This window comes from Dromaius novaehollandiae, chromosome 2 (assembly GCF_036370855.1).
Source record: "Dromaius novaehollandiae isolate bDroNov1 chromosome 2, bDroNov1.hap1, whole genome shotgun sequence".
NCBI lineage: Eukaryota > Metazoa > Chordata > Aves > Casuariiformes > Dromaiidae > Dromaius > Dromaius novaehollandiae.
Genome location: NC_088099.1, coordinates 4,512,330 through 4,537,436, shown reverse-complemented (window position 1 = coordinate 4,537,436; position 25,107 = coordinate 4,512,330). Strand labels below are relative to the sequence as shown.

The 25,107-nt window shown below is 40.0% G+C and overlaps 1 protein-coding gene across 1 annotated transcript in view; it reads right to left on the bottom strand.

The window, feature by feature from the left end:
* The window catches only part of LOC112980738 (vasoactive intestinal polypeptide receptor 1-like), a 59,142-nt gene extending 34,651 nt beyond the window's left edge, over nucleotides 1-24,491 (bottom strand). Inside the window, exons 1-2 of the mRNA XM_064508059.1 lie at nucleotides 24,325-24,491; nucleotides 23,992-24,067 (exon numbers count right to left, since the gene is read on the bottom strand). Of these exons, the coding sequence (XP_064364129.1) occupies nucleotides 23,992-24,067; nucleotides 24,325-24,491 (243 nt within the window). The remainder of the gene's footprint in view (nucleotides 1-23,991; nucleotides 24,068-24,324) is intronic.
* Nucleotides 24,492-25,107: the final 616 nt, after the last annotated feature.

Genomic DNA, 25,107 nt, shown 5'->3' with positions numbered 1-25,107 from the left:
AAATGGAAGGTTTATAAAAAGAATGAAAGCTTTATTCCTGTTGGTGATCTCTGTGCGATGTTGTAGGGAGTGGGGAGAAAGCAGGAGATAAGACAGTCAAAGAAATGGATTGCTGTGTAGATGTTAAAGAGTTATTGCACTATATATTGAAAAACAACTACTTAGAGCTGCATGAGGATAATTTGTCCAATTCATTTTCTGTTTATACTCTAGCTGTGTTATCTACTTCCTATTTTTCTTGGGTAAAATTGACTTCTGCTGTGTACTGGGGCTCTGGCTCCATATGTACCCATATTCTACCTGGACTGACTCCACAGACACCACAGAAATATAAATAGAGATGCAGTCCAGTTTTGTTCTCTCTCTCTATAATTAGAGCTTAAGGAGTGACTATTGCTTGCCACCCTGAACAGTGATTTCTCTTTGTTTTCCTCTGCTCTGTTCTTTCCATCTGCATTGGAGCTTGGCTTGCTCTTAGAGTATAAGCTTTTGGAGGCAGGGGATCAACTGCCCTTGAGCTGCACGAAGAAATTCCTGCGCTGACAGATCCTGGTGTATGAATTAGGCAGAAGTGCTAAGTATTATTATAATATAATCTGTTACTAATATATTACCACAATAGGGAGAAACAAAAGCAAAAGACAAAAAAAAAAAAAAAAAAAAAAAAAAAAAAGAGGGAGGATTGCATCCTGACTATAGGACCCAGTTTGGTGTAGATGAAAGCCTGTATGGATGTTAAAAATAGCAGTACTCACATCTCATCATTTCTTATTCCCATTGTTGTCATCCCCATTTTGATGTCATGACTGAGCCATTTCTGAAGCCATGAAGTGAATTAGATTTATGAAGAAGCCCTGCAGAAAAGAGATTTTCCTTTCTATCATGGGATTTTTCAGTCAGATCAGTTCTTCAGTCTGGTTCCCCACATAGTCCTACAAATACCTCTTCTGGCCAAACACAGTGGCAATTTGAAGATAGAAGTGAGTGGCTGAAAGGAAGGGAATTGTTTCCTTTGATGATGGCATGAGTTTAAATGAGCACTCAACTACAACATCAGAGGGCTAAAAGAGGAGCTGCCAAAGCTTAGACTGATGCCAACACCAAGTGTTGTGTAGCTTTACTTAGACATCCAGCTCTGGATGTGGAGTTCACAAGCCCAAACTGGATGTCTAATGGAACCCAAATTTGTGTCCATTGCCAGCAAATGAGCAGAGCTCAGTACTTCAGCCCTGGCCAGCAGTCAGCTTTTGAGCTGGAGGACACATAACCAACCACAAAAAAATGCCAGACAGGGCCACACCAGTGTAAGTGTTAGAATTAGTTATGACAAGAGTCATTGTGTCCTGAGCTTTGGAAACAGTTATGTCATATTCCTGTACATCGTTTTATTAAAATAGGCCTTATCCTGCTTCCATTTAAGATTCTCTAGGGTTTGTATCTGTCCCCCACTTGCTGTCCCAGAAAAATTCAGGCAACCCATATATCTTCCACTGTAGCTGCAAGATCCATGTGAATGTCTTGGGTTTCTGAAGGTGTCTGAAATGGTATTAATCATCTATATCTGTAGTGACTGTCAGAGAAGCGGATCCCTTTGCCCATGTGGGTTCCATCCCATATGTTCTAATATGTAAACTTAATTCCATCCGAAGTCTAAGATGCTTTCTGAATTTGAAAAATATATCCTGCAAATATCTATCTACTACAAAACTACTATTTAGATTCTTTTAAAAATAAACTCCTTTAATCTTTTCAGTGTCTCTTTTTTTAAAAAAATCTGTCAATAATCCCTTCTCTATTTCTGATATCTTATTTGTTGAATAGACAAGTCATTTTTTCAAACCTAAGGGAAGTTACTTTTCCCAGTGACATACACTGCAATCTTCATTCCTATTAATAGTCTCTGAAGAGTTGACAACCCAGCTGTTCCTGTCCTCAGAAATAGTTGTATGCATTATATTATTCATTTGTTTTCTTGCTTTCCTCTGGCTGTTTCAACCCAAATTCATTTCTGTTTTTTTTCAAGAAAAGTAGAACAACACTGATTTTTATTCACTAAAATCTGGCTTTAAGACTAAACTGGCTCCTTTCATGGGGGCCAAGAAAAGATTTATGCTCCTATTAGGCTTTAGCTGAGTCTACAAAATAGGAGATAGGTTAACATGAGTAATCTAATTTTAACAACACAGAAGTTAGGCAACTAGTCTAAACTTGCTGTATCAGTTCCCCTTATGTTTAACAGAGAGAGAGAGAGAGAACATCTTGTGTCCAGGCATTTCTCCCTGATGATGGCTATTTCTCCACCGACTGTAGAGGGAGCTCAGACAGCTATCTTATCTTAGACCTTTACAGTAATGCTCTTGTCATCTAACTTCAGACATGAATAGTGTAAATATGAACTGATTATTCAAGGCACCTTCAGAGCCACACACTTTTAAATGCAATTTGTCTGACATGATTTAGATGTCTACAAAGGATGAGATAAATCATTCTGCAGAGCCTATTCCTCCCCACTGTTTCAAAAAGGAGGATAGGATGATCACTCAAATATACTTGTGTACATTAGGGGTGGGATTCCACATGCAGATTGGACATCTGGTATCAGTGCCTATCTGCTTGAGTGAGCTGGAAAAATGAGCTCCCACTGTGGTCAATATCTAGTCCAAGCTAATCATCTAGGCTTGCTATACAGTTATGGGAAGGAGATGGGATGTTCCTGCTCAAAACTCATTCCTTCTACATAGTGATAGGGGGAACTGATTCCTAGAGCATACTGTCTCTTTGAATGACTTCAAAGGGAGATGAGAGGGGGAGCTCATTTCAGGCACTGAAAAGTTTAGGTATCAGCATGTGGGTTTCTAGAAGGCGCTTAGGTCTTCAAGCTTCCGTTAGAGTCAATAATCATCTAAAAGCAGGCACCTTAATTTAGTCAGTTAAACAGCTCTTTAGACTCCATTGGCTGTATTGAATAGGTTCCTATTCACTATAGCATGACTTTAGACACCTTAAGGTTCAGTTAAGTTTCCCAATAATAGGTGTCTAATGCCAATTTAGATGCCTCAGTATATTTAAGATTTTCACAGGAGGCTGGCAGATATGAAACAGGCCCTTTTGGTAGCATGGACACTGAAGGCATGGCAGCTTGAGGCTAGTTAGGTAAATGTCCCTAGATTCCTATGAGTGGGCAAATGAATCAAGCTCTGAGATCAAATAAGATACATCCCAGCCAGACTAGACATGTGACTTAGGGTGACTTTTAACTTTTATCTTGGATAAGGTGAATCCCACACCACATGCTTCTCAAAGATGACTTGAACTAGAACAAAGCCTGACCGCGCTCCTTTACTTAAACCTGATTTTCTTCCTGTTATGGTTTTGTTCCACTGTTTCTCCTTAGGATGCTAAGCTTCTTGCATGGATGTATCATTTGGTCACAGTACACCTACAGAGATGATTTCATTTCCATTATTTAAAGCAGCTCCTTCAAACCCACATAAAAATATGTATAAAGTCTGAGGGTACATGATCATTAGAATTTTGTTTTATTACTTAGCTGTTGTATTTCTGCAGGTTACAGGTATAACCACCTAAGTTTTGTACTATTAACCTTCGGACTCTGTATAAGAAAGGGATGAGGTCCATGATTACCTTTATGTCTGCACTTCTATTCCCTCCACATGTACTAAACAGCTGAAAACATGTAAAGTTTGTTTTCATCTTCATCTTTCTAAGTGTGGTAAAATGCCTGTTCATAGCAGAATGCATCTTCTGTGTGATTTTAAAGATGCGACTACGTTAATACAAACACTAGCAGTTGAGAGAGTATTGCTGAGGTAATTTATTTCTATTCTTTCAATGAGAGATGCTACTACACATGCCTAATTATCCCAGTGTGTTAAGGCTTATTGAAATAAGCTTTGGAAGAAGAGATGAAAAGGAGAGTGGACCTGTCACATGAGCCATAGCAGGATGTTCGTGGGCTCTACGGTACTTTCCTGGCAGTGGCAAGCCAGAGTGCTCTGCCATCAAAAATTGTAGCAGAATGCTGTTTGCTTTGCCTTCCTGTGTTATTCTTTGCATTAAACATCAGAAAATGTAGTCAGTTCCTTTATGCATACACAGAGAGAGACACTCCTTCCTCTGAGCAATGCACAGGAGGCACTGCATCCACTACTAATTTTTCTAAAAAGAATAATAAATAAAAAAAACCCCCAAACCTTGTGTTCTAGTTCTTCCTGTCCTTCTTAGAGTTGTCCTTCTAGCTTCCCAGGTCAAATGGAGAGGTCAAAGCCCTTGGATGTACAGTGAAGATGACAGAGCGAGCACCAGGGCAAATGGTGTGTGCTACTTTTACGCAGTCAGTTAACTCAGAAATAAATACCCATGAATTTTCAGGAGCAAAGGGGATAGTATGTGATATGGGTGCAAACATATTTATGGAAGATTTTTAGTGTCTAGGAGAAGCATTACTTCTGGGAGGAACCATATAAAATAAGGTGATAAGGTGTCACATGGTTATGACACAAACACCTTATGCATGAGTGTGATGAGCTGGCCAGTTTCTTAATGAGTAATGTAAGGAATAAACCGTTCCTTAGTAGGAGAATGATGAACTGTTCTTTTTCGTTAGGTAAGAACTGGACCATTAGAACAAGATCACTGGCTATAAACACATTGATTTGATCTAATTATTGGTTATTAGATAAACAATATAAAATAACTAAATAGCAATAGATGAGAGGACAAAACTGACAGATAGTCAGCCACCATTCCTAGCTAATGAATTTATCTCTGATTCTAGAAAATATGATATTCTTCTCACCTTCCTTAAGTTTCCACACTGCAGACGTGTACAGCTCCCTTTACACTAAAACAGGAAAAGCAGGCACTCTTAAGCATCAATCTGATCTTTTTCTTACATTTTTATTTTGAGATTAGACCACTTCAGTCCTGTGTGCCCCTCATTGTACTGATTAAATGTATCCCACACAGAAATCCTTTATGTGATCTATCCCCTAGAGACTCATTATTCTGAGAGCTGGCATTTTGGAAAAGAAAACTAAAGAAATATTAAATCATAACAGGAACCAAAAGCTTTCCTGAGAGGGAAACTTTTTGTGCCCAAGGCCAAGCACTGTGAGCTATGCGCAGGGGGAAATTGGTTGACTCAATTTCTGGGAGTGCAAAATGTTCTAGTTGAAGATTACTGAGTCACAGCCCTCAGATGGGACGGAATCCAGTCTTATAGAGATGAAACTTTCTTGTAGGTCTCCCATCTAAAGCTGTAGCCAAAGAGCACTAGTATTTGGCCTACACCTTTTTTTTTTTTTTTTTTTTTTTGGTAGGGTGTCTAGAAAGTAACTACCACAGGAAAGCAGGAGGGCGATGAATTTCTAGGGTTAAATAGAATATTTTTTCTGCATCTATTGAAAACATGTCTATAACAGCCTACCCTCTTCTGCATACCTATCTGGTCTATGGATGGAGAACTTCTGAATGCTAAAACAGAGAAAGTTACAGGTGCTTTTAGCTAGTTTTCTAAAAAGATGAAAGTCATAAATATGCTCATTTTTTGCATGTTACTCCATGTAAATTGTGGCCTTTAAGGGAGCTACAATGTGAAAGGTGGGGAGTACCTTGGATTCTTGGACTCCAGAAAACTTTAGTTCTTTTCTGGGCCCTTCACATAACCCCTTCCTGGGGCCTGGGCAAGTCACACAGGGTAAGATTTTTAGACATGCTTTTGTGACATGGGCATGGGACTGAGTACTATATAAAAGTAAATCTCAGAGGCAGAAGCCCTGGCTCTGTGGTTGCTGGATGCTCCATAGTATGGCTGAAAGCCTTGGTACCCTGATCATCTTTTTTTTTTTTTTTTTTTTTTTTTTTTTTTTTTTTTTGCTATCAAAACTGTGTTTCTTGAGATTTCGTCTCACCTAACTTCAGCATCGAGGCTATCTCTTATGATGTGGTTGGACATTGGAGCCCAGATTATAGAAGGCTTTAAACAGAGGCAATCACACCTCTAAACTTTCACAGAATCATAGTATTGTTGACATTGAAAAGGACCTATGGAGACTGTCCAGTCCAAACCACCCTACTCAAAGCAAGGTCAGCTACAGCAGGTTGCCCAGGACTGTGTGCAGTTGTGTTTTGAATATCTCCAAGGATGGGGACTCCACAGACTCTCTGGGTGACCCATTCCAGAATCTGACCACCTTCAGAGTAAAAAACTGTTTTCTTATGTTGAAATAGAATTTTCCGTATTTCAGTTTATGCCCACCGTATCTTGTCCTTTCACAGCATACCACAGCAAAGAGTCTGACTCCATCTTTTTTACTCTTCCCATCATGTGTTTATACACATTGATAAGATCCCCCTGAGCCTTCTCTTCTCCATGCTGAACAATCCCAGCTGTCTCAGCCTCTCCTTGCATGTCAGGTGCTCCAATCACTTAATCATCTCCATGGCCTTTTTTGTTGGACCATAACTTTCCATCTACATCAGCTGGCAGATGCAAGACACTACTGCTCTCTAAGCACCTCCATTTTCAATGATCTTGGATGAAAGCCTTATATTAGTTTCTTCCAGTCCCTAAAAATGCCAAAGTTAGGTTTCGGCTCTGGAAGGGCATCTATCTTCTCTCTCTTTCTCTTTTTCTACTGATTAGTGGGGTACCTAGGGAGACTGGCCCTTATTTAGCATATCCAAAGACTGACAAATTGAATATCCCCTAGAAGCTGCCTTGAGAAGTACATTTAAGTAACTGCTCAATCTAAGGTACCACACATTTAAGAAACAGAAATTCATGCAAACTCTTAGGAGTTCAAGTGTTTTCTGTTTCATTAATACTATCTGACAGGCTAATAATGGCAAAGAATCCAATATCAATAAAGAAAAGCTATCAGCTTTGACTGTGAAAACTACTACAAGGACCTCTTTCTTTCTTTATTCCTTTCTTAGCTATTCTCCTTTCCCTCCTTGCCTGTCTTTCTCTTTCCTTTTCTAGTATTGATTTTTTTTCCCCCACCAGAAGAGATAAAATATAAAAGAAAATCTTATGGCTGTCAAAGGGTTTTCAAATACCTCCTCTTAGATATTTGATGAAAAAACATATTCCAAATAACAACTAACAATGAAGAGTAATAACAACAAATAATTAATGAACAGGCCCATTTATTAGTGACAAAACATCTCTTTATGAAAATTCTGCCACAAAAATATAGAATCCTGTTATTCTTGGTGCTTAGCTTTTATGCAATGTTAACACATGTGTGGTGGCACCAGGTAATTATCACTTTACCCTCTGATTCATAAGTGCAGGAAGTAAAATCCATGAACCTCCTTCAAGAATAAACCAATGAAACAAAGAGGAGTTTTTATCTTGCAAAATTTGTGAACATGCAACAGCTTAAGTAATTTACAGAAAACCTGTAAAAATTAGATTTTTGACTATCCTGGCATTTCCAATGAAATAGAAAAGAAATCTTATTTTGACTCAAAAGTGAAAATATTGTTTAAACTTTTGGCAAATCAGTAAGTCAAAATACCATCTGTGGGGGTATGGTGAGTGTGCATGTCAAATTTAAGGCTGTAGTCATTGCTTAAGTGAGATTCTATTTTGAGCAAGCTTAACATTTCAATTGTACATTTCAGAAGAACTGATTGTATATTTTATTGTTCTATCTGCTCTATTTTTTGCTATTAAACATTTTTTGTAGAAGCACAGCAATATGACATGTTGAGAGTAAGCGAATGCCATTTTGAGTGCTACTTGAACATCCTGGATATGTTTTATTAAGAAAACCGAAGCAGTGGAAGCGGAAGGCTATTCGATCGAATTCTGTAACGCAGGTGATGTTACCTGAGTCTTGTCTAACAAATCAACCATTACTTGATTTAGTAATTTCATATGATCAAAAAACTAACTACATTAGTTCCAATGTAAAGTATGTGGTAAAGATGCCGTTTTCTGATTATGCTTTTGTGCAGTCCTTGCCCATTGTTACTTTTACTTTTCTAGGAGCCATCACAAATAACAAAATAAAACTGTGTGAGGAAAGGATTCAAAAATCATTTTCTTCCCATTACAAATTTCGTGTAATTCAGCTGTAAGGTTTTCTGGAGAGAGCTGCAAATAGTTAGTGCAATGCACAATTATTTTCAGAGAATTAAGGGTTTTTTTTCCCACAGCATTAGCTGAATAATGCAAGAAAATTCTTACAGTAAATGCACATGAAACATAACTACCTGAAAACCAAGTCAGCATTAGGATTGATCTATACCCAGGAGAGGAGTAATAGAAACTACATTAAAAACAAATCAGCATTATGATTGATTTACACCTAGGAGAGCAGTAATAGACAGCACTATATGTATGCAATGAGCACAGACAAGCTTACATTTTGAAACTGTGAAGCTTTAGTTTTTCAAACTTCATGCTGTAGGAACTCATTTATTTGCCCCAAATTTCATTTCTTTTAAAGGCAATTGTAATCGCCTTCCTCTGCCTTCTCCCACAGCATTTCAAGGCCAGTAAAATATCATGAACTTGCAGTAGTTGGTCGAGAGATTATAAAACCATCAGGTTCCTCTTAAGCAGGGATAATTCCATTTATATTGATAACAGCTAGTTTTTACTGCGGAACAAGGTGAACAGTTTGTCATTTATATATATCCACTGAACCCTTTTTCTTCTTACTTAATTGTTCATAAAAAGATTTTAATTCTTCCTCATTAATTATTCAAAAGCTAGTGAATAATTCTTGCATCCTGACCAAATAATTTTGACTGGAAGCTTAAGGCAAATGATGTGTCTCTGTTCTCAGATCAGCCTAGCTTAGTTCCTGGTCTTAGTTTGCTGACACAGAGAATTACAATGATTATTTCAATATTTGCTTTTTGTGTAATATGTAACATCCACTTGATGCTATTGTGAAGGTGATTTTTTTCCCACTTTTTCTTACTCTCCCAGGGAAACACATTTGTGGAATGTGATAATAAAAAACAAGTCCATCACAAAAGCTTTAAAATAGTTTCGGAGAAAAATTCTTCAGTGTTACTCTGATGTGCAGGAAGAATCAACGTTTACACACAAGTCAGCCAAAATCCCAGAGTTGCTTCCAAAGACACAAACGGATGAAAAATTGTCATTGTGTATATCACCCTTGACAAATACCTGCTTTTACTGGCAGCCACCTGTCAATTTTTAGGGCCAAAAATGGCCAGCGGTCATTCAGAGGTTAGCAGCTGAGCCTAATAACTTGTGCTTGAAGTGATCGATTTGGGTAATGAATAATTAAGCCATTGACCACCTTGGCCCAGAACATTTTGCAGAAGTTGCTGAGCTGCAAATTGCTGGAAGCTGGCCAAGTGTTCTTGGAAGAGTCACTGCATAGTTGTTCTCTTCTTACACTTTTCCTGAGCTCTCTGCTATGGTCACTGTCAAAAAAAGAGAGTCAGCTCTATACGCATTTGCTCTGAACTATACCAGTGGGTTTTTTTATGTTCTTAAGCTTTTCAAAAAAAAAAAAAATCTTCTCAAAAATAAATATTTCAGTGCTGGAAGGTTGGTTCCCCTATTTGAATAGAAGCTCTTTGAACAATCATGTTTTAGCATAATGTTTGCCATTAAGAGGCCCTGAATTTTCTCTGAGATATTCTTAAGCAAATAATAAAACAACAGTCCCATTTACACTCGCTACTAAAGCTGCAACTCATGATGCAAATGCTAACCTGCAAATCAAATGAAGTAGAAGCAGAAGGTAAGCGAAGGCGAATATACTAAGCAGTCCAAGCCCTTCTGTAGTGCATTGTTAGTTTATTCTTAGCACTGCTTTTCAGGCAGACATACGCATCCTGAAAAGATAACTGATTACATCCTTGAGTACAGGTCTGGCCCAGGAACACATCCTCAGATCTTTTCTTGGAAACATCACCACCTCAATTCAGGTTGAAATGATCAGGTGATTAGTAGGTTATTTCTGCAGCCTCCCATTATAATGGATATAAATATCACTTGTAACTACAATTCTAATTTGAGAACAATAAAAACAGCTCCTGTGGCTTCTGTTAATAAATAGATGGCAGCGAGCTTTGTATCAAGGGCTGAAATGTTTCCTCCTAATGCAGGGTTTGTTGTTATTATTGTTTCTCCTCTGGCAATGGAGAGCTTGTTACAAGGGAAAAGCAACTGAGATAGAATCATCATAATTAAAAAGACATTTCATAAAGCATGAAGCTGCAACAGGAAGACTGTCCTCTTTTGTATTGGTTAAATACAAGACTACTTAGTGGCTTATGGAGACTGAGGGGTCGGTGGTATGTGCCCAAGGACTGTTTGTTGTGTTTTTCTGGTTGCAATGGTGAATTAAACAAAAAGAGCTTTATGTGGCAGAGAATCCACAGTTCTAGTGAGGAAAAAGAAGGCAAAAAATAACTGGTGACCTTTAAAAAAGTTGGTTATACAGGCAGCCCATACATCCTCCCTCGATGCTGCTCGGTGTACTTCCTTGCCCGTGCATTGTCTTCTGCTGTGAGACCTGACAGTAGGTGGGCCAGCATCACCTCTCATTAACAGCTTCGTGCAGTTTCGCACTGATCTGTTTGTTCAGAGCTAAAGGTCTTGCCTCTGACAGGTAGCTGACACATGAATTTCATTCTAGAAGTGAGCAAGTGCTAGTGGTTAGAAAGAAAAAGGAAAAGAGTGCATGTCAGGGAATTACTGAACTGAGATTTTGTAACAGAGGACCAGGAATAATAGACTTTTCAGCTTGCTATTAATTCTTATAAATGGAAAAGATTAACTGGTTTGGGTTTTTTTCCCCCCTCTTTGAAGTATATCAGCACAGTAAAAAATTACAGGTTAAAAAAAACCTAGAATGAGTAGCAATAGTTTGTTTAGATTCCATTAATTCTTTATTTTTTAAGTAAAGTTGGTGGAAAATCTCAACCCATTTGGATGCAAATGGAAAAGGGATATGTTGGCATTAAAAGATACTGAAACAGAAAGTTGAACTTACTGAGGATTTTTAAAGGTGTTTTTGATATTTAAAACAACTTGGAAAAATCAATATGGATTTGCAGAAAATCTTGGCTGACATGAATCTATTTTCTAGTGAGAACTTTCATGCTAAAAATGTTTCAATCCCTGAGTGGTAAATGGTGATGTACTGTGACTGCAAAGCCAGACAAAAGAACCTCTTTAATATATTTATCACCTTGGTTAAGAAAGCATGGAGCAAATACTGTGAGGCATTAGAAAGTAAATGCTACACGTATGTGCAAAACCGAGGGAAGTCAAGCACATGCTTGGAATGCTGCAAGAAAAGATGCTGCGTGTAAGGAATAGGTAATCAACTTCTTAACATGCACTTGCTAAATAAAATCACATGAAGTAATTTTAAAACCAATAAATAATCATCTTCATTATGGACCGCCTTAGGGAAATCTTAGTTACATCAGCAAAAGGTGTACATATCACAAGGGGATTATTATGCCTCAATTATTATAACACAATTATGCCTCACACATTTATAAACCTGGTCAAGGTTGGTATAAGCCCAACTCTCTAAAGAACTGCTGGCGCATAAATACACCTGCTAATTAATGACAGTCCTGTGACCAAGGGAAAAAAGAGCAGACAAAGTTAAATCAGAGATATAAACATCCTAGACATTGACTTTTTTGAGGAGCACCAAGCAGCCCGATAACAATAAAAAGTCATCAGATTTTATTGTTGTCTGGGCAGTGGCTTTTCTGATAAATTACAGGAATCCCATCCAAGGAAAGCGTTCACTCAGACTTTGAATCCTACGTTGGTAAACAGACCTGCGAGGCAATACCTGGGGAGACCGTCTGCGAATTATGTCTTGCTCAAAACTGTACTTTAAAATATGGACTCAATTCTACAGCAGAATCTGAAACTACATCCAAAGACAGAGGAGGCTGGTTATTTTATCACTGAATCCAGCAGAATGCCACCATGGCAAGGCAATGACATAGCTTGTCTATAACCTAAATTAAGTACCTTCCTCCTCTGCCCACCTCCAAAAAATCCTCAGCCAAGAACTGTTCTTTAAAATAAAGTTAGGAATTTGCCAGCTAAATACAACTTTCCATTTTTTCCCCCCAAAATACTCTTTATTTGTTTTTGTTTTGGTTGTGTGATTGCTCTAAAAATATGGTTCTTTCTGTGAAGGGAGATCTGTACCCTCTCCCCCACTCTGCATCCTGAACCATCAGGTGACCTCAGAGAACATTTACAGGTTGATTAGAGTCCTCAGAAAAGCAATCAAGTAAATGTCAATGTCAAAGAGCTATCACCTGTGAGGTCTTGACCGGACATTACTGTCAGGAAGGCTAAAACTCCCTCAACGTGTGAAGACGAAGGGCTTCAAAGAACCAGGAGAACCATTTAATGTCAAAAACTCTGGTGTTTATGGAGTTCAGGCACATTCTGCACAACGATTTTTAGAATTGTGGTTGGGACTTTGGTGTCTGTATTTTTACAGTTCTGTTTTGAAATGTAGCTCTGAGTAACATACCCAAGTCTGGAGAGGGAAACCCGAGCGCTGAACCTTGCTCCCACTGCATTCTCGTGCTATGCACTCCACCAGAGGACCACGGGTCGCCCCTCAGCTCGGAAAGGCTCAGCCCCCAGGGACACAATCCTTTTCAAGTTACTCAGCATCTCCAGCTCCTGGAGACGTCAATTATCACTTGCAAAGCTGTGAGGAAATAAAAAAAGAGAGAGAGAGACCTGTAGCTGCAATGTGCTGACATGCCAACCCCTTCTGAAAGAGCAGACACCTTTCTCTTCCTGCCATCGTGTCTTGGGGAGTTGCTAGCAAGTGTGTCACTAGCAGAAGAGTTTCCCTCTAGTATTTCCCTTGCTTTCTGGATATTTCATAAATCGCTGGCCGTCTGGCTCTGCGACACTAGATGGAGCTGCGTATCCGCTAAAGGCAATGTCCCATCTCTGCTCCTGTCCGCAGAGGGCGGCCGAGCTCTTCGCAGGTCTGATCATCCTGTCCGCGTGGGACCACGAAAAGGTGTTTTCAGTTCCGTGGAAAACTAGTCAGGGATTTATAAGGGTTGTACAGGGGCATCTGAAGAGTTTTGGAGGCAGATACAGGCAGCAAGTTTGATTCAGTCCCTCTGAATGATGATGGGACTTTATTTTGAACTGTCTTGAGCAATCCAGGGTCTTGAGCAACCAAGATTTTTGGAAGCAAGCAGAGAGGGGTACGGTCAACAAAGCACACAGCAATGAGGCTGAGGATGAAATGTGTTTGTGATAAGCACGGCCTTACGGTGCTTTCCCAAGTTCAAAAGTCTGGATGGGAAAGCAAAGATGGAGGTCACTAAAAGCAGAGCTTTTGAGAAGCTGCAGCTTTGCAGAATCTCAGAAGGCAGATTAATGTCACCTCCGTGCTTCCTGCCTTCAGTGGACAGTGTGGCCACTGGGTTAATGGGGCAGCCTGAATTGCCATGCTGACCTGCCTGCTTCTGTCACTTGTGAACTTATTTCTCCCTCCTGCAAGGAGCTGAGGAGGAGACAGAGGACGTTACAGGGCAGCTGCTGTGAGCCCTTGAGGTTCCCATCTCATCTCTCCTCTTTGTCACTGTCCACCAAACTACAGAGCTAATTCATGCAGCTGCATGGTCTGGTGTTCAACCACAGCTCCTTGACCTGTGCAGAAAGTCTCCAGAAGTCCCAGGTGATCACCTGGAGATAGCCTAGCCAAATATTGAGTCCAGAGATGCTCAGCTCCCAAAAGCAAGTGCATTCAGCTGACCATGGTCCCTCTATCACTCAGCTCCACTTCTAGCCTTCCTGCCCTATAGTTAATGGAACAGCATAAAAGATAGAGCTGCTTCAACAAAGGGCCCACGAGGCAGTCAAAGCTTCAAGGCATTGCCATAATAATATCCTGGATGAGGGTGATAATATACAGAATGGCAATTCTTCAACAATATTTGAAGTTTAGTCCCCATCTCAAAAGCAAATCAGATAGAGGAACTTTCTCCCTCTAGGATACTAGAAACATTGTGAAAAGATTTAATGGTAGATGACCCTGGTAAGTCATATACTTTGTGTAAATATACTATATACATTACATATAATATATATGTGTCTGTGTGTTTATATACATGTATATATATGTATTTGTATTTACCTTCCATTGGTTATTTCCATGTTTATTGGTTAGTCACTCTAGGAAGAGTAGTCACTGTCACAGACGGTATATTTGTGGAAGAGAATTAGTTGTCTTTTTACTGTTCTGCCTATCACAATAATAAAGCTAGGCAAATATGAGACCTGTTAGGGAAAGGGTTTTTTTTTTTTTTTTTTTTTCATTTGATCTTTGTTGCAGTATGATTCTAATTTACTTTTTGGAATAATATGTAGGAACCCTCTGTTTGTAGCAGTGAGGACTTTTTTTTTCCAGTGACTTCACATGCAGCAAGCTTCTGTCTTAATGAGATACCATGGGCCACACTTTGAAAAGGGCATATTTGTGAGTAACTTTGGCTCACATGTCCATTATCTGCAATCTTGTATGATAGCAACATCAAAAATCTGCCCTTGTTCCCAGCAAGTCAACAACAAGATTGCTTCCAGCTCTAATGAAGCAAAGTCTGGAAGCAGAAGTGATTTTTTTCTTATTAGAATGACAGGCACAACTGGAAAAAGCAAAAAAGGTTTTGAGCATCCTTTCTTTTCTTCAAATCAGCAGTAACAACAAAGTTCAGCCTAAACAGAGCTTGGGAACAATTGCTCTGTTTTTTTTCTTAACCTTAGTTGTGCTACTCAGCCTTAACATGAGCAGAAACAGGCCCTGAAAACAGTGAAAATTTTTGATTCTCTGCCTAAATCTGTAGATAATTATTTACCCACTTGCAGATAAATTAGATGCCTGGGAAGTTTTCGCTAAAGTATGCTCATTTTCATTTTGTACCTGGGAGAGATAATGCCATTAATCTTTTTAAATTGACTCAGGCCAGTTAAATTGGATGCCAGGCCAGCAGAGCTGGTTTGTACTAACCAAAGTTATATTTACCTTTCCATTATGTAAAGTCCTTTGGACAAGGAAACAATGAGTCATAGAAAGAAAGTCCATCTAGAAAAAGGGAGAGAGAGAGGAAAAAAAAAAAAAGAGGTAGAATACTTTTAAGTAGAGACTCTAACAAGCTACTAGGCTAATTAGTTATGTTTAACTCTCCCAATTCCCCATTTTTTCTTGCTGTTTGTTTATTTTATTTTGTTTTTTTTAAAACTTCAGATGCAACATAGAAAAGTCCCATACATTACCAAAGGCTCCTTGGCAGTGCAACCAAAATTGGATATTCCATCCCTGAAGCAGTGAAGCCAGATGACTCTTTCTAGGGAAAAGTAGAGTGGGAGAGCTGAGAATCAGGGTGAGGGAGCTTCAAAAAACCAAGTTTTTTATTCTTCTTGCTCCTGGGGAGTAGGAAAGGTGTTTCTGAGCAGGGTGGTTGAAATGGGCCATCTCCCTGCAGTACAGCTGGTTCTGTACCTCCAGCTTCTGCCCTTTGGGGGCACACTAGGTAGCAGAGCCTTAGCTTTTTTTTTTTTTTTCTTAGACCTCGTTTGCCTCTTGGCCACTTTACCTATGCCTTTCACATAATAAGCTTCAATAGTATTTGGACACTGTTTGATCCTCCTTAAACATCACAGATTTATTTATTTATTTATTTTCCCCAATGAACAGCTTTATTCTTGTAACTGGCTGAACATAAAACTTGAAATCCAATTCTGACCAGCAAGTCCAAATGTGAATTCATGCTATCAAGTTAATGAGAGAAATGATTTCATAAGCTTATACAGGATATGTTATAAACACAAGCATGCTATAGACTTTGGGAAAAAAGGTCCATTGAAGAAGTTATGCATCAGGGAAGAGGACTTGGCTTGTGATTCTAATGGGCACACTACTGCTTTGAGCTCTGTGAACTGACTCTCTTTCTTAAACCTTCTGTCTGATTGCTTTGAACATCTTTTATATACCTGCTTGCTGGTGAAGTAGGCAAATGTGTTGTTGTAAGTGTTTCCGTGCATTAAAAAGTCATTTCTGTTCTAATCTAGGATGACCACTGATGGCAGAAAGAGCTGAATTAAACCTGTAATTAGAAGAATCCCATGCTGTTGCAAGCACTAATTTCACTTTCAAGCATGTCTCTCTGTTTTATCATGATTGTTATTATTATTGGGGTGTTTTTATAGAACTTGCTATGAAATGTTTCTATTTAACCATAATTATTTTTAAGGATCTTTTATAAACACAAGCTATTTTCCCATCTTCCTGATTTTTTTTTTTTTTTCTTCACATCTGCCCTGCACTTTCAGGATTTTTAGGGAGAGATAACATGTATTACTATAGCTGTTGATATAGAAGGAAAAAAACCCTTCTGTCATATCCAAAGACCGTCATGGCTACAACAATATGCTACAAAAATAAATCATCCCAGCATATTATGTCTCCTGCTTTAGTGCAGTCCAGTTCAAGGTGTTGCCTGGACATTGCTGGACCTTAAGTTCCCACTGATATCAAAGACAGAGTCCCAGGTCCAGACTTGTCTACCACATCTTTATTTCTCACTGAACTGAGGCCAAAAGAACATAAATGTATCCATACAGCCCATATTTTGCAATGATACAGGGGATTTTTTTTTCCCCAAAAATTAGCCTACATTTTTTGGTTTTTGAGTAGAAGAATGGAAAAGCAAAATTAATACATATGGCAGCCCTTTCTGAAAGACTGAGAAGTTCATCTTCTCCTTATCCCCAGGCAGAGAAGATCTCAGAGCATTCTTTTATCTCAGTGCTTCGGTTTGGTTTCCAGTTGTCCTACTTTCATATGTACTGTCTCTCTTGTGGGTAGTTATTGTATCTCCTGCTTAACATGACTCAGATGTTTGCAGAACATGAAAGTCCATGTTCACGATTCATACCAAGTCCACCATGTGAAATGACCATCAAGCAGCTGCTGCTGTTTCAAAATAAGATGAGAATTCCTTCAGTCCTGGAGAGTCAACATCAAAGACAGACAGGAAGCTGCATCAGAGCTGTCATCAAAAATAACACAGACACCTCCCACACAGGAAAACTTGGGGGCAGGAAGGGTGGGAGATCACTCCCAATCAATGTCTTTTTTTTATTATTTTTAGAAGATTTTGGTTTTGTTTTGTTTAAATGTTGTTTTTGATGAAGCTTAAAAAAGTCAGATTGGAAAAAAAAGTCATTTTCCATCCAAAAATCACCAAGGAAAAATGTCACCCGCATTTACTCCCAAATGAATGGAATGAATGAGGAGTATTGAAGGGTATACTTCAGCTCTTTGCTTTATACAGTAATAATAGTTTCGGAGCAGGGATAATATCTGGATAAAAGCAGACAAGGTCCTTAGGGAGAAGTAGTGTCATTTTTTTATCCCAGTTGTCCTTTTTTTTCCTAGCTGTATCAGCTGAAAATACTGAATTCTGGAAGGGACCTTGTCCAAGTCTCATATCCTTTCCCTATATAGCTTCTATTGGAAAAAGGCTACTACATTAAATGAACTCTTGGTCTCACTGTAGTACAGACATTTTATGTTCTAATGGTCCTTCTTGCACGTCTCATTTTACATATGCACAACCAAATGCTGCAGATGGACACATGTAAGTGCGCTTGAGATCAAAAATGCCCAAGATCACCAGTTAACCCAGTGTGTTTCCCGTAGCTTCCAATTCCACCCTGCACCAAACATCCTTGCAGATCTGCGTTTTGAAACCTAAGTGGGGTCCTTCTTATTGCTTTGTCAAATCCAAACACAAGTGTCTGGAGAGGATTCCTGCAGGAATTTATTAGTCTTACCTTTCTCTTGCACTAACTGCAGACACCACACGTCCTTGAACCAAGCACAGTAATACAGCACACCGGAACTGGAAGCATCAGGTGCCTGCTCAGTAGCCATCATTGGGCATGGATTTTCCCAAAAGTTGCAGAAACAGGTCTGCGGCAGCTCAGGCTGAATGTGAAAATCAGAGCACCTCAGCAGAATGTCAGAAGGTGTCAAACCCCACCTAGCCTATGATTTTTTTTTTAATTAGAGGAGAATTTATTGTGCAACTGTGTGGTTTCAACTCTCCTTTTAAAAATGAAGTTGAATGAAGAAGATTTAGGGAGCTGAAACAAGTTTTTCAGATGCATTGCAGAGTCCTCCTGCTTTCGTGTGCCTGCACAGTAATCCTCAGTGGGAGTTTTGCTTGCTATCCCCAGAATTGCAGATATGGGCATGTGGATGTGAATGTGAAAATGGGCAAGTAGGAGAAAATTACAAGATCATTTAAGAAGTAGTAGGTGTGGTTTCTTTTTTTGAGGAGTGGGGGTCCCAGCTTCTAGCAACTAAACATTATTGTCTTGCTAGTATTATCTTGATATTAATTAGCCTACAATGTTTCTGTTTTGTACAGTATCATTCTCTTAAACATCTGTTGCATTATATTCAACACACACATCTACTAAAAATGTTTCTGCTGAGATCCCCCTAGCTAAAAAGCATTAGAGTCACTGAAAATGGCTATGTCCTTTTTTGTTTTTGTTGTTCTCATTCAGATAATTCCTGCTCCTGTGCCTTTTGCTTTACAGTGTCCCATCTGGTGACCCAGATTAGCTGGCTTTCTCCCAGGCTTTATCTCACTTCTGCCTCACTTGCCTAAAATATCCGGTTGTGCTAAGGGCATCCTCTTTTTTTTCCAAGCACACACAGAAGGCTTTTTCTGAGGGTTGCAGTAACTTTCCAAGATTAGCTTCATTTTCCTCCCCAGACCAATTCTAGAAGCCTTTCTAGCTAACCTGGCAGAAGGGGCAGTAAAAAATGACGAATAAACATCAGGGTGCCTATTGGTACAGGGCTCTACACTCATGTGTACGACTTCATTTACACTCAGTGCAAGAAGAAAAGTATACATGGGTCTGTCTCAGCTGGGCCTGTCCTGGGGTCCTGTCCGTGGGTCTGACACTGGCTGGGTCTGTCGTAAATGCTAGTGCCTCCCTCAATATCAAACATATCAGCCGTTCACATGGGAAAACCTGTTAATGAGGCTGCTAGCAAGGGCAGAGCACCCTCTGCATGGCTTGTGGGACTTCGAACCCGTGGGTGCAGGGATGGCTTAGCACAGTCAGCCCCATCAGGCAGGTTGCTCTGGACCTCCCAGGCAGACACAAGAAAGGACGAAGCACAGTCAGCTTATGAGCCATATAGCTGGGGTCCCTGAGACCAGATCAACTAGGAACTCTTTGGAGGAGCCAGGAGAGGGAGAAATCAAGACTCTTTAGGACTGGTTGAAACTCATGTTAGTGCAGGAAGCATTTTATTCAGCACCTACCCTACTTCGCACTGATCTCCACGGTGCTTCAGCATATAAATAATGATATTAAGGAAACATTAGACCTGGTTGTCTGTACCTGTCTCCTAGTGAGACAGAGCGAAGGCTGGGAACGATTTACACCATACCACTGTGATTTGGACATTCTTTCTTTAATTCTGTAGACGGCTTCCAAGCAAGCAGAGTTTCCAAGCAGACACCCACTATTCTATTCCAGGCTAAAGTTCAGCTCCCCACATCCATCTTTTGGCATTTAGATCTCAGCCTTTGCCCGCTGCGTGCTGCCATTAATATTTCCTTAACCCTGCCATTCTCCTCGCCACCCGCGGCCATCCCCTCGCAGCTGTTAATAGGAATGTCGGCTGTGGGGGGAAGCAGCGGGTGATTTATCAGGCCATTAAGCTTCTGTTAGTGAAGCTCTTTCGGCTATGGGATCTGCTGTATTTACTGAATTATCTCCAGGCTTTTGGTCCTACTGGGTTAAGGCACTCAATATTTTAGGGAGAGGAGGAACACGCTGAGCTAGGAGACAGATGTAATTACCACCATCAACACACCAAATCTTGCTGGAGGGCTTTGTGGTGGGGAGGAGGAGGAGGAGGACCCATCAGCTACACAGCATCATAATCACAATTTCCTTAGCCAGCTCATTTAGCCTATGAAGTGGTCTTTGCTGTCCAGGGAATCTTAATAACATACTTAATATCTGTTCTTTTTTATTATTATTATTATTAACTTGCTCCATTTCCAGCTCTTTATGATTTTTCTTTCCTTCAGTTGCAAACTGTATTGCATGTCTGACCTAAGAATCTTCCAGTTGCCTCTCTCCTTTTTTATTTCAAAAGTTTATATTTTGCCCTAGCCAAAGGTTGAGCTAGTTTCCTTCCTTTCAGATTTGGCCATGATTCATAGTTGCTTGGCACATTGCAGACACAAAAATGAATTATTTTTTTAATTATCACATTTTCCCCTTTACTTCTTGAGGCACAGTATAAAGATACAAGGAGCTTGTTTACTGACAGATATTTACTGCAGTTGGGCTTTTTTGTTTTCCTGGAGTAGCTCCCCGTGTGAGTACCAAATGTGAGGGCAAAACCTCATATTGATCGCATTAGGATTCTTAAGGATACAGAGGGTCAGACCATGGCCAGGAAGAGTAAAAAGTACCAGTCTGGGGCTTTGGCTTAACTTTTGCTTCCCACCTAACTTAAGTATTCATAAGGATACCTACTCCAAATAAAGTGTTCTGGCCAGTGTCATAGGGCACAGACAAGACAAGACTAAACAAGGTGGTACTTTCAGCAAATGCTGTTCTCCTGTCAACTTCTGCAGAGAAAAATAAGCCTGCCGCATGCTTTCCTGAAGCTGAGACCAACTGATAACAAATATAGACCTATCATTAAAATCACTGGACCTATAGGTACAGGTGCGCTCATCAGCACATTGGACGATTTACTTTGCAATCTAGCTTGTCCAAGTGAGCCCCCCCCCCCCCACTAGTCCTGGTGGTTTGCCTCTAAAACAGCTCTTTTGAATTTCATTCTACACTTTTACTTCTTCTGCTGAGACAGTGACCTGCTTGGGAAAGGGCTCCCAAGTCTGTGTTCAGCATTTTTGTTTGTTTGTTTGTTTGTTTCTCGTTTGCCATCCCTTAACATTCACCCTAAGTAGTGAATTTAAGTTTGCTGTGCTTGGCTTTTTGTAGAGCCTTTAGAAATATTTTAAGATTTTCACAGATCTGTGGACTGCAGATTGAAAGTCACTGTTGGATGTACTTATAGCTTGATGGACTGTTCCATGACACTGTAATACAAATGTTGAAAGAAAATTCACTAACTATTAATGAATATGGCAACAGAATTGAGAGTGAGGAGTGCTAACTCTTCTTTGATAATGTCTCAGTTGAGTGCTTTCACCCTGATCCAAACACAAACAAGTTAAGATGTGAGCAAAGTCTGGTCAAGGTAGTCATACATGCCCAAAAGAGTTCTTCATCTATGCCGTATTGTATAGAAGGATGGAGGAAGGGGATGAAGAGTAGTGGTGATAGTAGTAGGAGATGAAGTGTAGTGCGATGGATGTGATGGAGTGATGTGCAGTGTGTTTAAAAACAATTTTAAGAAGTACTAACTCCTTTGTCCTTCTCCAGTGGTTTCCATTTGAGGAACTCAGCATGCGGGGGGGGGAGTCTCAAGTCTGCCTAGTTTGATGACCTTACTACACATCCATGTCCATGATAAAGCACGTAAATGCTTTTGAAACTGTGGTTGCTAGTGACCAGCTTCAAAATCATATCATTAATGAACAGCAAAATAGAAAATTTATTTAGAAGTCATAGTGTCTATGGTGTTACATCTGTGGTGTTCTACAGAAAGAAGCAAGAGAAGGTTTGTAGACAGGAGGTTTATTTTAGGCAGCAGTAAAATTTTATTGGACTAGATAGTACAATAAGGAAAAAATAGAGACACTCGTCAGGGCTTGCATGCTTTGGTCTAATAAAAAATATTAGCTCCATAAATAAACTCCTCTTGCATTAGAAGTCATGGTTTCCACCTCTTCGCCCTACTCATGAGAAGATTTTTGTCCTTTCATTTTATTTTATTTTATGCTATTATCCAAAATCATGCTATGTTACACCATCAAAGAAGGACTGAGAGAGGATGTTGTTGGGAGGTAGGTGTGAAAGTATTTTATGTAAGAGCTTAATGCACTGATCCAGGAACTGGGACACATGGGCTCAGTTCTTTCCCTGCACTGAAGGGGTTCAGACCCAGAAGCTGACATGGATCTCCAGGCAGCAGGTAATTCTGTGTGTGACCATCCCCTCTCCAGCTGAATCCCAGTCACTCTGTAGGAAGTAGCAGGGTTATGCAGCAAGGAATACGAGCACTAATCTGCTCCAAGTTCCCAAGTCCTACTGATCTGATTATGTTTAGAAATCTTTATAGGATTTCTTCATTGTTCTATCAGTTAAGTCACAAAGATGGGATTTAAACTAAAGCATAGTAAGACTGTGGACAAACTACCTAAAAAGTAAAGTAAAAGAAAAATAGAAACTTTAACTGTGTGAAAGAATCTGTGATACTGAGCAATTAACGTGCTTTTTGATTTGTTTGCCCCTAAGCCACCGTCAAAATTTCTAAGACAATTATATTCCTTCCTGCTGGTGTTTTATGTCTTGTCAACTGTCCCTAATTAGTGCTTTGCTGAAAACGCCAGTAGCATTTTACAGATATACAGTTTTCTAGCCACTGTTGTAAGGATCATAGTAAAAAAATTAACAGGTCTGCAAGAGAGCCGTTTCAGCCCCTGACTGATGCAAATTAAAGACAACGGGATTGATTGTGCTTCCAGACATAACTGTAAAGATCAAAGGACCTTTCAGAAACTTGTGCTGCCTGCCTTGAATAAATCTAGCATTGCAATTCTGGCCACATTCACAGAGGGAACATTACACCGTCTTATGCAAGGAAAAGTTTGGATGGTGATATATTAGCTTTTTATTTGACCATCTGAGATACTTGGGGAATACAGACAAGGTGTTTGACACGCTTGCTTTTCTCCAGGTCTCAGAAGCAGCAAACTTCAAACTAAGCAATTGCTCTGAGTTTAAATTAGCTGTGTTAGTCAATCAGACATGTTGAGGTGAGATGATGGTTGATATCTGAGGGGCAGAGGTATAACACCCAAGGGAGAATTAAACGGTGCGGAGAGACAGCTCAGTAACTGTCACCTCCATAAAAGCATTTCTGTGCTCTTTCTTCTACAAAAGGTGGGAAAGACCAGTTACATAGGTTCAGTCCTGTCAGAAATCAAGCGTGGCATAAATTGTTTGTGGTCATGTGGGCAATACCAATGATTATTTTTAGGCATGTGATCAGTGAGAACTACTAATATGCTTTTGCCCTTTCACAAAGTTATGTCAGACTCAAGGGACAGCTCCAAAATAAGACCTGAGTAGAACCTGGGCACCTACATTTAAAACTGACATCCTCAAAACACCTGCACAGCTGCCACTTAGCCTTAATCTGCTTTTCAATGCTGAAATGCCCAGGCACCTAAACTTGTGGGCTGTCTGTCTCTGAGCATCTCAGTCTTGACAGTGCTAAGGTGTCATAAGGTCTTATATATAAACATATAAGGTCTTATATGTTTCCAGCATTTTTCTTCAGTGTTGTACTGATCCTCCTTCTCCTTCCTTGAGCAGCTAAGAAGGAAACCCTGTGCTCTTCCTGGCATGAGCCAGACTTGCTGTTAGTGGAGGAAACACAAGGCTGTGAGAAGAAAACAACAGGCATTGTGCAAATTTATATATGCAACTTTGCCTTGTTAAGGGAATGTAAGAGCTTTATTTCCAAAATTCAACTAATTTCCAAAATGATCTAACTGTTGAGAAAAAGGAATGCAGAACAATTTATTGTGTAGATATCCCCAGTACATCTCCTCCCCCATCAGCCACATGAAGCCTCCCTCAAGGAGGAGTAGCAATAACTGCCTTCAGTCACGGAACTCAATTCCTAGGCCCTGGAGGAGGGCTGAGAACAAAACCTGTACAGAGAGGGAGGGAAGTGCTTTATGCAGCGACACAGCCATTCTCCGCACCCTGCTTCCCATCTTGACTAACCTGTCCCCGTTTACAGTTGGTTTGAAAACATTGAACTCATACCGCTCTCGATTTCTATTGCAAGAGCAGAAAAAAAGTTTTCAAAATCCCAGGGTTACCTGGAAACAGTGTTTAATTCTGAACATAATGGTGCACAACTTAAACTTTTTTGCAGTGAGTGAAACATGCCTTAACAGGGCCTCTTCCATAGGAAGTGGGCACCCGTTCTTCTGCAAGGCAGGCCAGGCTGGAGCCCCCAACCTGGAGCATGGCTGGAAAATCTGGGCCTCCTCTCTCATAGCCAAGCAGTTGGAAGGCCATGGGCCACATACCTGTTTGCCCTGGTGTACTCCTCATGACCAGAATGCCACGGCACCTCCTCCACTGTCCTGTGCATAACTTCACAGCACAGCTGGATCTCGATCTCTATCTCAAAGTGTCTCTTTTGGCCAGTTCTACCCACAAAGCTGCAGTGAACTGGGAACCGAACCACAATCATAGCTGTAAAGTTTTGCAGTGCTATAGCACCAAGATGCCTACAGTAGAGATAAGTGTATTCCATAAAGCCAAAACCAACAGGTTTTAGGAGGAGAGATTAATTGGGAAAACAGTAGGAATTGCCTCCAACCTCTTGCCCCTCCATGGAGGGGAAGAATTAAGGGTCAAACTATAGCTTCCCATTGTGTCTTAAGAAAGAAGGTCTGAATTGAGGAGGGCAGAACTAATCTTATTAAATGACTGCCTTGGGAAACATTTGTACTTTTATCAGTCAGTTTAATTAAACTGTATCAAACTACATCTAGCCTCATCCTGTTTCTCTAACAGCATGGAGCATTAATGATGAGGCAAAGCAGGAATGAGTGCTGGTGCCTGGCTTGAATACTCTTGTTCTGAGGCCTTCAACAACCACACCACTCCACTGAACTGAATATGGATTACTGAAGACCTTTGCTAGTACCTCAGTAGCATTTCTGACTGTTTGAAGGAACCTCGTGTCCTGGATCTACGGTCAAGGGAAAGGCTGGGGGACACTTGAAGTAACCAGAACGGCCTCTGAATTATTCACTGTTCCTTGACATGATTGTGCTTCTATTTGGAAAAGTGTTCCCTTTGTG